The 17,869-nt window shown below is 34.9% G+C and overlaps 1 protein-coding gene across 1 annotated transcript; it reads right to left on the minus strand.

The window, feature by feature from the left end:
* Positions 1-1,688: 1,688 nt before the first annotated feature.
* On the minus strand, positions 1,689-12,603 carry LOC100376150 (guanidinoacetate N-methyltransferase). The gene is made up of 4 exons (XM_002731140.4): positions 12,333-12,603; positions 3,488-3,697; positions 2,704-2,882; positions 1,689-2,543 (listed from the first exon to the last, which is right to left on the minus strand). The coding sequence occupies exons 1-4, from the start codon at positions 12,529-12,531 to the stop codon at positions 2,403-2,405; spliced, it is 729 nt and encodes a 242-aa protein (XP_002731186.2). The 5' UTR covers positions 12,532-12,603; the 3' UTR covers positions 1,689-2,402.
* Between the last annotated feature and the right edge of the window lie 5,266 nt (positions 12,604-17,869).

Here is a 17,869-nt window from a genome sequence, read left to right on the forward strand (position 1 = left end):
GTAAAAATTCTGGATTTGTCGTTTTAAAGTGCCTGTGAAATGGCTGCTATTTTCACGCCTAAAATTATCCATTGATACATAAATATTAATTTTTACGTTTCTAAGCATGAATTATTTTTTTCAAGTAAAAAAATGTGTTTTAAACTCAGTCTACGGCAACTTTATTTTTGTGTATTCTAAAACGAGGCTCCTCATTAGCTTCTCATTTGCATACAGAAATTCCCCCTGTGACGTCAGAAGGGGAAGTTGCTGGGTAGCTTGCATTACACAGGAAATATCTTAAATTTACTTGAATACGAGTAATCATTTTCAGCAAAAAAAAATCAATAATTGCCCATTTCAGTGGGGCACAGATCTAAAATGGGAAGCGTGTGGGTGGGCATTTCACAGGCACTTAAAATAAGATTCATGTTCAGCTTAATAATGCTGTAAATACCAAACACGTACTAAGTTTATTCCAACTCGTTGCGATGCGAACTTGTCAGAATAAGTTATTTCAACCAAATTTCCCTCATTATCAGACGAGAGACTTGCGCCAAAATTTATGGCTCATCAGAAAATCACTAGATGCCGAGAAAATTTTGATGACCCACCAAAAAAAAATTAATGAAAACTGTGGCATATAGGACAAACCAACACAGGGTTTCTTTCTAGAAAAAAAAACTGCAAGAGGGAGCACTGCAATTCAACGGCGCCACCAAGTGGGGGAGATAGGGTTCTCCTTACCAGGAGTTTTTGATAATTCTAAGTTAAAATGGAGCATTCTATGGCTTCCTTGGGGCAAAAATTACTATCAGACACGTCACAGTTGAAGACTGGCCACATATGATCCCTGGTCAATAAGAATTTTATGGTTGCCAGAGGATCTGCTCTCCTTGGTTCCCTTGTTCAAAAAAATCTCTGCAACAGTAAAATACAAAATCCTTTTGAATGCAAGTTGCTGAAAATTAAACTTTGTTTTGTTTATTGTTTGTTCATACAGGCAAAAATAAGCAGAGTCTCTTGATTTGAAGACGTTGCGCGTCTTACTAATAGCGATTCCAGTCGTAACAAAATGTTTGGACTTGGAATGAAATTTACTTGTTAATAGCGTTTATCTATAATTTGTTACGAGGTGTTTTTCCAGTTTTCTGCGAGATTTTGAGTTATTAGGTGAAAGGCGTGGATCAAATGTTCGCTACAAAAATTAAATGATTTAATTTTGAACTTCAATTTCCTTTGCTACAGCTCAATATGGAAATGCCGATCTTTCAGAAGGGAGTACGGTGATACCCTTACTTCATCTAAATTAACCATTGTTAATAGTGTATTAGCACAATATTAAGCATAAAATACTTTCGCATTTTTCTAATATCGATCTTCTGATGTTTTTCTAAAATTTGTTAATAGGTGATTTTCCGTTTTCGGTGAGATCTTTAGTTATTACACGAAAGGCGTAGTCGGCTGCAAAAAATCAAATGATTTAATTTTGAACTTCTTTTTCTACAGCTCAATATGGAATGAAATAAGACAATACCTTTACTTCATCAAAATTAACCATTGTCAATGCAAAATTACTTTCTCATTTTTTTAATATCGATGTTCTGATGATATAACTTTTTGTTTGTTTTGTTTTCATGGATCACATGGGATCTAGCAATGAGCATAAAATAGTCTATTCTAGATGAAATATACACAACGCATTGACATACAGGTCATGATCACAGTTTTAATAATAATAAGAATATGCATTATTGACAAAAACTAACGTTCAAAAACACATACAAAACTGTTCAGTACATAGGAAAGGTTTGATTTATCGTAGTGTTTGGTGTAATCAGGCGTCCAGATTGCAGTGGTGTTCAAGTTCAAAGCTGTGTTCGGGCTACAAAGGTCATTTATTAAGGTCAGTTTAAAAAATAATTTTTTTTTGTATTCATTGAGAAAACAGGATTTGTTTCAGCCACAAGTCACCCGCATCACATTCTTGAGACTATTTCCAAACATTGCCAATATTGAGAAAGCTAGGCAGGCTAGTTAGCCCACTTAGCGTATTGTTAATACATTTGTACATAAAAAAGGAACCCGATTCATATTTACATTCAAAGTGAATACACTTTAAAATTATTCAGGGTTGCTTAGTAACAAATTCATCATCAAGCACCTCTAACTTGTTTAATATTATCATAATTCCATCCAGTACATGCAGATAACAAAACTATGCTATGAAAGCCAACCTAGCTTCCTCAATAAAATGACAGAATCACGAGACATTTTAAGTAGAAATGACCTTTGAACCAAAGAGTTTAGCTCAACATTAACCAGATTCATTGCAATTTTTTATCAGAATTTACCTCTGACCCAGAGTCCCTAGCTTCATCTATCAAAACTAATGAATTTTTACAAGTTTAAGCATCCCTAGTTTATTGCTTAATTATAGTTGGAGTAATCATCTTGCGGAAAGAGTAATATTTACATTCCTTTTCCGGTTCAATATCCATGACTTCTGTTGAGATGTTCTCTTTCTTGAATCCGGCATCTTCTAAATGGGAAACTTGAGTTTCCTGGAAAAGTATAAAGATTACAAATCAGGAAATGATAGTACGGAATCCAACAAAACAAAAGTTTTTAATAATCTAGACTGTAGATGGCGCTACACGAAAGAAGGCACTGGTGATACAAAACATTGGCAAAGAATGTATAAAATAGGATTTCTTTCCTCACCTGGAACATTTTTTCAATGTCATCAAACTTTCCTTTCAATAATTCGCCCCACGATGTAAGGTTACAGTACGTAAGAACGCCGCCGGGTTTCAAAAGGCGGAAAGCATGCTGCTTGATGAAGTTGAACTGATGTGTATGCCAGTCTTGTTCTGACAGGGGATATGTATCATAGAGAATGCCTGAAAAAACATGAATATTCATGCATTGTTAACCAATAGCAAGACTATCATAGTATATCTCATGAATATGCACGTCTTGTTAACCAATCACAACACTTGTACAGTATATTCATGAATATTCATGCATTGTTAACCAATAGCAACACTATCAGTATATTCATGAATATTCATGACTTGTTAACCAATCACAACACTAGTATAGTATATTCATGAATATTCATGTTTTGTCAATAATACGTAGTATATTTTTCATTTCTAACAAAGAAGTTGTGTCATACATATTCAGAAATCAAACCAGTAAATTGAAAAGCTTTGATCTCTTTTTAGAATATCCATTAATACTGTAAAATTAATACTGTAACCGTAATTTTGACAATTTTCCATTTCATTTAAAAAAAAAATCAGACTACAGAAGTTCATGATATACAAAATTATGGAGAACTAGAAAGTGCAATTTACCAAAGGTATTTATGAAAATCAGCTTAATATTGCATTTTTTCTGGTTTTCTTAAAATTAGACAATTTTTCAGCATTTTTTCTTAAAATCATCAACCAAACAGTTTTTACAAAAATATTGCATCTTTCTCATAAACAATTCTACTTGCCATCGAACTGGTTGTCTTCCAATGTTGGCGACACGTCCTCCCACATGCCTTTGAGGGGGGTTATTTTGTGCGGTTGTTTCTTAGCCCATTCCTCCAGTCTCTTGAATACGCCGTCGTTACATTCAATTATCACATGCTCCTTGATGTCGTACTCTTCAATCTTGGTTGCCGCTATGGCCATTCCAAAACCAATTTCCAAAACTTTACCACCTGAAAAAATGGGGAAAAAAGTAAATTCTATTATTTGATATCCAAATTAGTATAATTTTGGCGCTACAGGTAGCGTGTCTGTGTCTGCTCCGAAGATAAACTACTGGTTTAATGTAAATAGAATACTGTAGAATGCTTTATTTTCGCTTGGAATTAATTTTCGCTATTTTCGCTGAACGAGTGGTTCAGTGAAAATAAAATCCAGCGAATATACCTATTTTCCTATATTTTACGCTCAACTCATCAAAAATCAGTGAAATTAAATTCCATGAAAAACACAAAAAGTCTTTTCAGCAAAAATTTAATCCAGCTAAAATAAAGTATTTTACAGTATAGCCTAGAGGAATATATTAAACTAAACACAGCATTCATTTTCGTGAGTCGGTCGCAGTAGAAAACCCAATTTCGACCACTTAGTAAAGTAAACAAGGAAGACAGTAATATTGATTTAGTTTTTGATTGATTGATGCGTAATAGGACCACAGAGACAAGTTTCATTGATTGAAAATTACACACTTTCATGTGGCTACTCAGAAATTAACATTTAACCGTTTTACCACCAGTTCCCTCTTCATCACAAATTCACAAAATAGTTCCGTTTATAGTCTGCACTTTCCTTTACAAGATTGGGACAAAAAAAGAAAAAAATTGTTAAGTAAAAACGAGGAATTTACTCAAACTTGGTCTGTTTGGTCAAAAATTAGGGTTCATTTTCCAAAATACTGATGAATATAAGAAAAAAGTGCAGAAGCATTTTGGCGAGAAAGTCTGGTGGTAAAAAGGTTTATACGTGTATAAATACGCCCACTTTATGGTATGAAAATAAAATGAGAGAATTTTTACTTTCTAAATTAAGCCATGCGTGGCCTTAATTATGTTTATACGTGATATACAGCTGGTATTCAAAAATTGATCATTTGATTAAATAACTTTTCAGTTTTGCAAATCACAGGACAAGTAGAGTACCCTGCTTAATAATATTCAAGGCCATTTCAAATAAGAGTTCTCAGCATCTTGCTGTTGTCAAAACCAATCAACAATTTCTCTTCAGGAGACTGAAAAGTATACATACACTGAATAAAACTAGCTTTCATACAGGCTTACTCATTACATTAACATAATCACACACATTCCTGATTGATCTACTGTAAAATACTATTTTCGCCGCTTGGAATTAATTTTCGCTAAAGTGACTAGTAGCTTTGCGGTGAGTGGCTTTCGTGGTAATTGGGTTTCGTATTTGGTGGGTTTCGCTGGGAGTAGGGCTTTGTCTCAGTAACTGATCCTTTCATCCTTGTTGAAAATTGAAGTTTTATGTTTCTTTAACAACTGCGCTATTCTGTGAATACCATCCTGGCAGGAGTTCCAAAATAAGACCCATGCTCTGATAATGCCTCTAGTTTCAAAGAGCATCAAACATTACCATTATGATCTTATTGGTGTTGCAAAGGATAGTTGAATATTGTTTATTGAAATTAATAATTCCCATAACCGTTTTCCAATATAGATAAATTGAAGTATGTAGCAAACTGTATAACCCAGTCTCAACAATGAAATAAAGGAATGTATAAAGTTCACAACTGGCGATTTAGCAATATTAGGGACTGTCAACTTCCTATGAATTTGATTAGCTAATGTTTTTAGGTTCATGCGCTGCAAGTTACAGAGCACGTACCTAAGCGGCCGTCCCCCAGCAAATGATTAAGCCAAGGCAGTTTCGATATCGAAATCGAGAAGCTCTTCGCTTTTAACAATCGGGGAAGTTTGAATTACTAAACGAAGTACAGGACGACGAAGCATAGATATCCAAGAACGAACACATACAAAAAAATTATCTCAAAAGTGAATATTCGTGGTGTATTTTACCTCTAACCGGACCGGAAGTGAGATTTTGTTAGTAATCTAATTATCCAAACATATTTTAGTATAAGGTAGTGAAAATAAAATCCAGCGAATTTTTTCCTATATTTTACATTCAACTCATCAAAAATCAGTGAAAATAAATTCCATACAAAACACCCAAAAAGTCTTTTCAGCAAAAATTAATTCCAGCTAAAATTAAGTATTTCACAGTACTTCAACACCAAAATTGTGACTTGACATAAATTATATTATCCAATCACCTCACTCGTTTACTGTCAGCTGACCAATGGTATCCAATCACATCATTACAATGCAGTCAAGAATTATGCAGGAATTTGAATAATGTCCATGGAAATATTCACAGCATAGTCTCTTGATTTTCAAGGCAAAAAAAAGATCTGTTTTTGGTTTTAAGTTTTGTAAAAACCAGGGATTGAAATAGAATTTTTTCCCTGCATGCACATTGTGCATAATGAATTTGAAATTTACCTGCACTAACTTGTTGTGAAATGCACCACTTTTAAAGTTTAAATAAAATTTACGGGTTATCGATTGATACGATCACGAAAGAATTTGCTTTTTTTTAGTTGTCTTACAATATTGGTTAAACTTAATTTAGGCTTAGTGAATATAATGAGGAAATGTGTTAATTTCTACATGCACAGCGAGCACATTATATTTTGAGTTTACTTGCACTAGCTAATAATCTACGTGCATAGTGCAGTGTGCACCAGAGTATTTCGACCCCTGAAAACAGAGCAGTGATGATTTTTTTTAAATAGATTGAAAAAACATTAAGAAAAACAATGCAGTAATAAGCATTTTTTTTTTACATAGACAGAGAAATTGTAAGAATATTAAATATGAAGATCTGTGCATTCATGAACAAAGTATTGTGACAAGACAACATCGTCAGACATAATCCCCCCTTCCTTTCCTCCCTCATTTCAAAAAAAAAAAAAAAATTAGATATATTTTTTTTGCCTAAAGTTGCATACATTTCCCTAAAAAATTGAAAACGATAGTAAAAGGCACCTTCTCCAAAAGTAAATGGGGGGGGGGGGGTCTAGAAATTTACATGGAGCTGTCACTACACAGTCATTTAATAAACATAACCACACAGATCTAATTACAAAGTCAGAATATTTCTGAACACGCATATTTTAGATATTTTACACTCAACACTTGTCAATTCAGTCATTAAAAAAAGCCACCAAACTTTCACAAAAAAAGCATAAATTTATTTTTATTTTTACAATATGTGATCGAACACAGTAGCCAATGTATAAATACGTACTTCGGTTCAATTTTAAAAAAACCTTTACAGTCAAATAATAACGGTATCAAATAGAAAATTATTAGTGGCCGTGATTAATAATTTGCCTGCAGAAAGAGGAATTATGCATTTCCAGATCAGCTTTTAATTTATATTTTTTCACCCCCCCCCCCCAAAGATGTGCGACTTTCAGTTATCATGTAAAGTACAAGGAGTCGAGACCTTCAGGGGGGTCAAGCAAAGTACCAGGATGTGTGACCTTTAGAGATCATGCATTAGGGCAATTAGTCTAATGTATTTTTTTTAGAAATTTCAGTCTTGAAATACTAAAGGTCAAGTTCACATTCATACTATTTTATAAATAGATATTGTATAATTGGAATGGAGAAAACTTTTTTATTTTGCACTGGTTTTGATGCTGAGAATGTGACCTACACAAAATAGAAGCTGTAAATTTTTTATTGAAATTTTGAGACATTATCATTGCAAATTAAACTAAATTTGTTGCTATTGGCAATGACATGGAAATACAAAACCCCAGAAAAGGGGGGGGGGGGGTTGAAGACATTAACCTTTCCACCATCAGCCATTCTGACCCAAATTTTGTCTTTTTTTCTAATTTTTAAAGGAAACTGCCAAAATTGGAGTACATTTCAGTTTTTACTCAAAAAATTTGGCTATTTTTGAATGTTTTAAAGGAAAATACAGACGATAAATGGGACTATTTTGTAAATTTGTGATGAAAAGAGGGAACTGGTGGTGAAAAGGGTTAAGAGAACGCAGTAAATATTGAGGCAACAAGTTCTAAATACTGTAAAATACATTATTTTCACTAAAGGAATGATTCAGTGAAAATAAAATTCAGCGAATATATCTTTTTTCCCCTGTATTTGTCACGCAACTCATTAGAAATCAGTGAGACTGAACTCCATACCAAACACCTAAAAAGTATTTTCAGCGAAAAATTTATTACAGCAAAAATAAAGTATTTGACAGTAACAGGCCTTTGCCAAGAGCTGTGGTCAGGAGGTGTGGAGATGGAATGGGGATGGATAGTGATACTGTTCCAATTCAGGGTGTTAACTGACTATCCAGTACTAAAGTATTAAAAGCAGGGCAGTCGTCACATGTACATACCCACGAGTCGTTGCGTCTTTAGGGTACATTGTTATCGTCGCTTAGGACTAAATCCTCGCCTAGGCACTTGTTAAAGTCTGTCTGCTAAAGTGTGAAGACAGTGTACAAGGAGAAAAAGAAAGCCTGTTTTGAAAATGAATAACACGTCACTGTCGCGAAAGATCAATTGACAAGAGTTCTTTCACAAGAGATTTCTACTTCATTTTTTTTTCTACCTTCAATCTAACTCTGTTTTCAAGAAAATCTCAACCAATGTTCAAGTACTATAATATTTATGAGATATACTGTACAAGTGTTGTGATTGGTTAACAAGACATGAATATTCATGAGATGTACTATGATAGTGTTGCTATTGGTTAACAAGAATGAATATTCATGAGATATACTGTACAATGTTGTGATTGGTTAACAAGACATAAATATGAAACAGTATGCAAATTTACTAGATCTCTCATCAGAAATGTTGCCTGTAATCTGATTCGTGACATTTTGATGGTTTTTATTTTTAAGCTCATTATATATTCAGAATGGTGGTTTTAAAAATTTTATAAGTGAATAAAAATAAATATTGCTGATACTGGTATTTTTTTTTTAATCATCACCGATTGAAGCTATTTTTGACATTTCTGCTACTGTGGAATACAAATGTACTTTATTTTCCCTGGAATTAATTTCGCTGGAAATTTTTTTGGGCGTTTTGTATGGAATTTATTTTCACTGATTTTTTAATGAGTTTAATGTGAAATATATGGGGAAAAAAGTATATTCGGTGGATTTTATTTTCACGGAATCATCCCTTCAGCGAAAATAGCTAAAATAAAGTATTCTACAGTATTATTCAAGAGTTTAACACTGCAACATGATACACACAGAGTTGCATACATTTCATGTCAAAATTTGTCTACAATTAATCGATGCAGTATTAGCCAACAATTTTTTTGGTTCACTGTCATTCTGTTGTTTTGAGGATAAATATACATATGCACACAATTCCATTTTAGCAGCGGTCTCCTTAGACCACAATGAAAAAAACCCTTTCCTCGTTAAAAACATCAAGACATTAAAAAACAAGCAGCCTATCGGCTGAGATAGCTCCGCTGTTAGCAATGCACATTTCAATTAAAGAACTGAAGACATCATTAGAAAATGAACAATATGAATAGTATCAAAGCAATCAGACTTACAGTTTTTAACAAGAAGTCGAAAATATCACTTTTTACCAAAAATTACAAAAATATTCACCAAAATAAATTAGAGAATTGAAAATATCATCACAAAATGAACAAATCTGAGAGAGTTCCACATGTAGTACCTATATATGTAATATCAAAGCAATCAGACTTACAGTTTACAACAAGAAGTCGAAAATATCACTTTTTACCAAAAATGGCAAAAATATTCACCAAAATTAGAGAACTGAAGATATCATCACAAAATGAACAAATCTGAGAAAGGTCTACATGTAGTATCTATATATGTAATATCAAAGCAATTGAACTATTGATTTTTAACAAGAAGTCGAAAATATCACTTTTTACCAAAAATGATAAAAATATTCACCAAAATTAAAGAATTAAAGATATCAACATGAAATGAACAAACCTAAGAGAGGTCTACCCAAGGTACATATACACCAAGTATCAAAGCATTCAGGCTTGTAGTTTTCAAGAAGAAGTCGAAAAAGTAAAACATTGATACGGACGACGACGACGGACAATCACTCATATGATAAGCTCCGCTCGACAAAGTCGACAGCGGAGCTAAAAATTCCTTGTAAGACACTTTTTTTTTTACCATATGTCATCGAGCATAATTTTGAGACGTTGAGATATATCCTTGCAATAGGAAATAATGGTAAAATGCCCTGAAAACTTACAAAACGTGCATTTATTATTTATTGATTGTTACCAATTTAAGTACGGTGATGCTATATAATTTTTCATTTTCTTCATCTACGAACACGATATATCAACTATGTAAAAGTAAAGATTGAAAATACAGTCTCAGTTCTGTATTTAAACTTTTGATCACCAGACTTTCTCATCCAAATTTGTCTGCACTTTTTTCTTGTATTCTTCAACATTTTAAGGAAATGAACCCTAAATCTGAAGCCAACAGACAAAATTTGAGTCAATTATCAGTTTTTACCCAAAAGATTTGGCTATTTTTGATGGAAAGATGACTACCGTAAAATCTGTATTAGAAGCCGCACCCCTAATAGAAGTCGCACCAATTTTTTTGAATAATTGAGAACCAAAAATTCATCATTTCTCATATGTGTAGATGCTCTAATAGAAGCCGCACCCCCCCCCCCATTGTATTGTACCATTTTAATAGAAGCCGCGGCTTTTAATACAGATTTTACAGTATTATGTGATGAAAAATGGGAACTGGTGATGAAACGGTTAATGCTTAAATTCCATCATTACAGTGTTCGCAGCGTGGGTGTATTTTTGGCTAGATAGTGTTGTGATGTGATCAGTCATTACATACTGGCAATGTACTATAAATAGCCAAACGTATTTATTTGAATCACTAACACAATCTAATGTGCAAACTAAAATTCAGTAAGTAGAATCATTGTACTAAGTTTGAACGAAACCATGCAAACCATATCTGAGAGAAACAGTTGTTAAAATGATGTGCACATTTAACTCAGTATGCATGATCCTGATACAAAGCCTGCTTTATCTGCATGAAATGAACACGTTTACGAACGGCAATTTACGGATTTTCGACAAAATAAACATCGATTTGACAACTTTGATAGAATCACACAATGACCTTGAGTATACTTTGTGTATAAACTTTCATATAAATTAGGTGCTATATTATTAAGGAATCAACATAATAACGAATAAAAACCAAATCAACAACTAATCGGCATTTTTTGTTTGAAAATTAGGACATAAAATTTGCACATGTAGGCAAACAATGCGTACAGTGTTTGAATGAATTTGGGCCCAGTTTATCTCCGGAAAAAACAGTTGTGAACACAGTTAAATTTCAGAATTCAGCAAATTTGATGACAAAAATGGCTGTCAGTCGGCCGTCAAGTGGTAGCATAAACAGATGAGTATATGCAAGTTGTGATAAATGATCGTTAGAATGTTATCGGCCAAAGCAAGTCAGAGAAAAATCTCTAATAAAACCCAAATTAATAGTCGTCAATTTTGGACAGTCACTGATGCAACAGATAAATGTAATTTGATACAGGGCTCTTGAAAAAAAACAAAAAAACATCTTCCTACAGTTATGAAATTTGTATTTCGGTGAAATGAAATTCACATTTTACACAGCGTAAAAACATAGCAAAACAGGTGTCCCAAGTCTACTGTAAAGGGGGTAATTATTCACTGGGTTTTAGTTTAGCTTATTTCGCTGACTGGAAAAATGCGCTAAATTAAAACACAGTGAATATGTAAAATTTAGCATAGAACACATTATCTAAATGATAAAACCGTGAATTTAAAACCCACTGAATATGCCTGAAATGGTAAATCAGTGAAGTTTAAACCCAGTGAAAATTAGTCATTTTTACAGTAAATATACAGTTTTCTTGAAGATCGACCGACCTAGCATTCATCAAGCTACATGTAATGCAACTTGAACTTGGGAGATTCCATTTTTACTTTTTAGGGGGCACAGTGTATATTAGTACATTTGCATAAAAAATGACCTTTAACTTTTGTAATGTATGACACATACTAAACTTGAACTCCATGAAGGCATCAAAGGTCATTGCCCTGATTACCAGCAAGTTTGCCATGGTGACCATCAATATTCACTATATTAATTCAATTTGCTTAATGACATTTTATAAATTTTGGCGTTGAAAAAGGGTGCCTGAAGTTGAAGTTCGAACATATTATAGCGTAAATAGCGATTGACCAAGGACTGACCTTTGAAGGACACTATGGCTTATTGAGGACTGCCTCAAATAACTGCTTATCCAAGAATTTCTGAACAGAAATTTTATGAACTACGTTGAATGTCTTTTTTTAAGTCGATTAAAAAAACAAAACAAAAACACTAACAGTAATTTAACATAGAAGATTCCATTACTTGGACACATTCTGTCCAAATTTAATAAAACCTCGGCAGTTGTATCGGAATTTGATTGGTTTAGCGATAGCCAGCTCTCACCCCCGCGTCAAAATAGAATATTCCATGCCGGCTAAAATGCACCACATGGCCGAGTTTACACATGGTCAGTATTTTTAGTAGGAGTATTTTAACAGAATTTTTCCCGGCAAAAACAAGATTACGTGGCCTGATAAATAAAACATACCCTTTGATATTTTAAATTAAATGTTTTGTGACTATGGCAGAACACTGACAAACCCAAGAATTACTTGCCTTTCGATGAGGCCACCTTCGCTAATGCGTGCATGTACGGAGTCTCCCACCTCTCCATAACCGGTTTCCCCATAATTTCGAGGTGATCATCGGCGACATCGTAATCGGCACCAGCTTTCTTCCAGTCTACCTTACAATCTTCGCCGTCAGTGAAAATTTTCTCTGGGTTCGCAGATTGGGGAACTTGAACGGCAGCCATGACGCTCGCTTGAAAGTACGTGTAGTAACTCCGACCTCAACGTGTCTTCGCGTGTGACCTTAAAAGTGTTTATAGCTCATTTGCATACACGCTCTTACGGCAAGTGTTAGGCACCCCCAATCATATTCCTGCGCCTACGCGTTTTAAAATATAAGGCGTGGACTATTATAAAAATCTAGGTGGGCAATTGCTGAAAAACCCTGCAAAATATTTGTTTTCCTTTCCTTAGTTTTGTGGTAATTGTGTTTTTCATATTGTGTTTGTATTTATTCAGCTCAAAGCTTAAACATGAGTAAGATATTCCCTTAAAAAATGATAAAATATTTACTGACAAGGCTTATCTTTTTAATCAGAAAACTATGAACGTTGTGGAATTCAGTTTTCAACCTAACACAATGTACCATACTTAAAAAACAAAAAAACAGAAAAAAAACAAAACATCACTCATATTTTGGTAGTTGATTTAAAAATAACAGTATTTTATATAAGGGCAGTGATGCTATTAACTACTAATCAGGTCAGGTCATCGTGGTGAAAGCTTTTTTTTTTTTTTCAATTTTTTTTAAAAATATTTTTTGTGCCAGGCGACAGTTCTGGACATTGAGTGTCACTGTTGTCTCTCCTGACTTGTGCAAATTGCAAGTGCTAGTGCTGACACATAGTGTATTTTGCCACAGAAGTCATATTGTGGTGATTCAGCTTTCTTATATACAGTGTTATACATATACCCGCAAAAAAAATTGGATTCCTGCTAAACACAAAGTACCTATTGAAAATGATTGCGCCCTCGACGACGGATTCTCAAATTTCGAGTAAACCTGTCGGTAGGGGCGCACTAACTATTACCTACCGTGTCAGACGAAACGCCACACAAACTTTGGAAATACCTGAATACAGTTTGGACATATGGTACATGGATATCCGAGCATTAAAGAGACTTCGTTTTAAACTACGTTTAGCTAACGTATATAACAATAAAGGATCAATGTATCGTTCGTGTCAGTTACACCACGGTTACTAAAAACACGACCAGGACAAACACACACTCGTCCATTTTAGCAGACTGTCGATATTCAACTTTACTGTAAATTACTTTATTTTCACTTGGGAATTATTTTCGCTATTTTTGCTGGAGAGGTGATTCAGAAAAAAATGAAATAGTGTAGACTATACGAAGAAAAACACTAAGTGCTTATTTACATTCTAAACATACTCATTTTTTACGCCGCTCTAGGGAGCCTTTAACGTGAATATCAATCTATAAATACCATATAGTTTTTAAAATTAATTTCATTGGTTTTTATGCCTATTTTAATCATTTCCCGATATAATTTTGATCTAACTTTTTGCAAAATTTTACATATTTTTTCATTATTATAATTTTGAACCAAATCGAATGGATTATAAAGGTCTATTTCATGAAAAAAATGACAAAAGTTGATTTTTTTATTCAAAAGTTTATTCCCTCAAACTTGCAAAAGTGTACAGAGGAAGGATGTATGGGGCAATATACTTTTTACACAATATTTCATGGAATTGTTTATTTTTTACCACGGAATTTTCATCCCAACTCAGGAGCCAATCCGCGGCGACATTACAGTTAGATTACAATTTCGTTTTCAAATACCCCTGGGAAGTATTCTATGTTTTTCGTGTAATTACGTGTTCGTATATAAGGAATTTTTCCACAAAAAATATGACGAATTCGGCCGAATTGTGTCAGACGGTTGGCCTAATATTATCCCCAATGAACCATTTGACTGTGGCGGTGTGGTACTTGTTTCCTGCTTCGTGGGAATCTGAAACAAAAACACGTTTCTCAACTTGTCTCTTATTTAGTTTAATACAGTATTTAAGACGGCGGCCCCATTATAGTAAATATCGAATTTATTGTATTATCAACTTGTACACCAGCTGACAGTGTCTTTAAAGGGCGGTGGTCGTCGCGCTACGCATATGCGAGATATGGGCCTTATGTAAACAAAGATGGCGGCTTCGATTGTTGCGCAGACCTTTGACCACTAATAATTAATCTATTAGTGATCTGAGTACAGACCAACGAGTACAGACTGAGACCCAGCTAGCTAGGTAATTTCTTTAGTGATTGCGAGGTATCACCGGCGGTAATTAGTGCAAGTCGTGCCCAGGTCAAAACTCGTACTCGTGATTTCATTGAAATCGTGCATTGGATTGCGGGAAAATCAATGTTTACCAACACACAATTTCGCACATGCGCAGGGCGACGACAACCGCTCTTCAACATATACTAATAAGTAGTATCATGGAGGTACATCACCTATACTTACGTAAAAGTGGGCTATTTTTTGCGACACTCGCAGAGGGCATTGTATCTTCATCCTGTGCACACACCCCCCCCCATTATTGGCGGTGATCACCCTCCTGCTTCCAAGAACACTGTTAAAACGGGAGGGTCGTCACCTGCGCAAGCGCGGGAACTGAAGTCCCAAGCGACGATAACAACACACGCTAAAGACGCAAAGGCTCATGGGTAGACGCTTTTTTGTAAACAATGACACACTATGGCCACCTGACGCATGCGCAGGTGATGACTCCCCCGCTTTAATGGTCCCCGTACAAGACTGAATACGACTGACCTAGAAAACAATCCAACATCACGGGCTTGCTCCATCACCAACAAACGCTGATAGAAATAGGAAATAGTTGTAATCAGTTGTAATCATAGGAGGATCGACTGTCATGTCGGAACGTTGAATCGTTTCATAGCTGCAGTTCGAGGCAAGCTCATTACACGTTCCATTTACAAGACCAATATTTTGCTTTGCAGTTTTTACACCAATTTCCAAGTTTTTATTATATATAGAAGCGATTTTGTTTTACTTTCCGTAGCACAAACGGAGTGACAGTAGGACGACGGAGTTGGTCGTCAATACTACGAAGTACTTTCGTTTATCGACGATCAGTTTGATGAACCGAGTAACAACCTAGTAACAGTTATTCCGCGATGAAATTATTTTCTTTTGTAAATTATAACTATTTCACCCTTGACAGTGCATTTACAGAAAGATCATTATCCGCTATCGATAAAAAAATTTTAAAAATTGTTCACCAGTAGGAAAAAATCAACACGAGAGCACTCTAATAACGAAAATACGCAAATGATACGCGTAGTAAAAGTCCTGCGGTGTTTCACCACAAAATGGCGGTGTGCGTTGGCAGAGATACTTTCGGTGATATAACCGCAAGGAACTCTGGGAAGAATAATGGGGCAACATAGAACGGAGCGTGCTTATATGAATCTACGCTACGTCAACTGCCAGTGGAGACAAAAAAAACGGAACTTCGGAACTGCTTTCAACTCTCCAATTATTGAATTGTCGATTGCTGGGGGCTGCATTTGGAGACGTACTTTCTTTGTACTTCGGTCATTTATGCATCGCGCTCAGTGAATTTGGACCAGAGATTAAGAAAGTACACAATATAATGTTTCATAATCCGATATTTATTGAAACATTTTTTCCCCTAGTTTTTCCCCTCTCGCTAAGTTAAGGTAGAAGACTGCTCATAGTTTTTGAGAAAATTGGTCATAAATCACATGACAATGTTCATTAGTTTATTATGTAAAATCATAGAGCTATTGTCCCATGGCACCATGAAATAGGATTCTTTTGTGTGTTACAGTGACGTATTTTGAGAAACTTGTCCTAATATTTTTCGAAAATTCGCTATTTTTAGAACAAATAGTATCCCATCATTAACAATATATTATTATTTTCATCCTATGTCACCAGCCTACAATTTGAGATGTGGCATCAAATCTCTGCCATAGAAACCTATGATAAAACCGTTAAAATGCTGCCAAAATGGCCGCTATCCACTAAGGCCAGAAAAAAAAAATCTCTGTTTCTCGTTTCATGGAGATTTTAAAATGAGGCGGCGAGGCGATTTTTTTTTTTTTTGAATACTGAGATAAAATGGGGTAAATTTGAGACAAGTGCGAGTACAAGCGCATATTGGAATGCTTTAGAAGGAAAAAAAAACGTTCGAGGCGCAAAGTTCACAATAATGCGCGCGGAAACGAGAAACAGAGAATTCTTTTTCAGCCTAAAATACAACCATCATTTTCTCGAAAATAATGCTGGTGACCCCTAATATTCTTATATTGCCCAGAAGTACAATTTATTATTAAAAATGGATCGTGAGAAGACTCTATGTTTTCATGGTGTCTTTTTATTTAAAACTGTAATGTATTACACTAAAACTACGACAATGACAATGACACCTGAACGCAAGATGGGTGCCATGTGAAACTTTTTTATTATTACGCATGCGCACATTAGCATGACAATAACCTTGTATCCCCGTCACACTTCGGACGTACAGACTGGCAAGTTACCTTCCTTCACCTTTTAACCACCCGGCTTTCTCGTCCAATTTTTTCTGCACTTTTTTCTTTATATTACTTCAATGAACCCTAACTTTTGGAGCCTACAGACAACATTTGAGTCAATTTTCAGTTTGTTCCAATCTTCTGAAGGAAATTGCAGACTAAACGGAATTATTTCGTGAATTTGTGAGGGAGCCTAGTTTGTTTAGCAGAACGAGTGTTTCTAAAACATTCTGTTTAGCTCTCCTTCACCATAGCCTGACAAGGTCGCGTGAGTAGCGCCCTCCGCGGTGCTCCAACCCCGCCGTTCGACCGGCGCCACCATGTCAGGCTGTCCTTCACTAATGCGAGTAGTTTGGCGATTGTTATTAGGACATTGATGACGAATTGGTATTGGATCAAATCTGGTTTTTTTTTATTTCTGGCACAGTTTGTGTGTTTACACATGTGTGTCCTTGGATTCTCGACCCTCTGTGTTATGTATACACACATCAATACCTGAAATGAATCATACCTTACCATGCAGTGTCTTTTTGATACGGGCCCTTTCTTAGTTTCTCATATTTCTACAGGAAAACATAAAATGCTCCCCATGAAATGAATAATCTCTGGGTCGTTGTCACAAATCTCGTTATGTGTTCCTTTGAAATTACGTAACTAATAGTAGGATGGAATCCCCTTACTTCCAAGTCATGGTTGACTACCTCACGTCATACTCAGGCTGTCAACCCAATGAATACTGCAAAACATTTTATTTTAGCTGGAATAATTTTTCCCTGAAAACACTTTTTTGGGGGTGTTTTGCATGGAATTTATTTTAACCGATTCTTGAAGTGTTGAATGTAAACTATAGAAAAAAAGGTACATTCGCTGGATTTTATTTTCAATGAATCATTCCTTCAGTGAAAATAGTGAAAATTAATTCCAAACAAAGATAAAGTATTTTGCAGCTGAGGTCTATTATGTCGGATG

This window comes from Saccoglossus kowalevskii, chromosome 20 (assembly GCF_978046115.1).
Source record: "Saccoglossus kowalevskii chromosome 20, keSacKowa6.1, whole genome shotgun sequence".
In the NCBI taxonomy this organism is placed as follows: domain Eukaryota; kingdom Metazoa; phylum Hemichordata; class Enteropneusta; family Harrimaniidae; genus Saccoglossus; species Saccoglossus kowalevskii.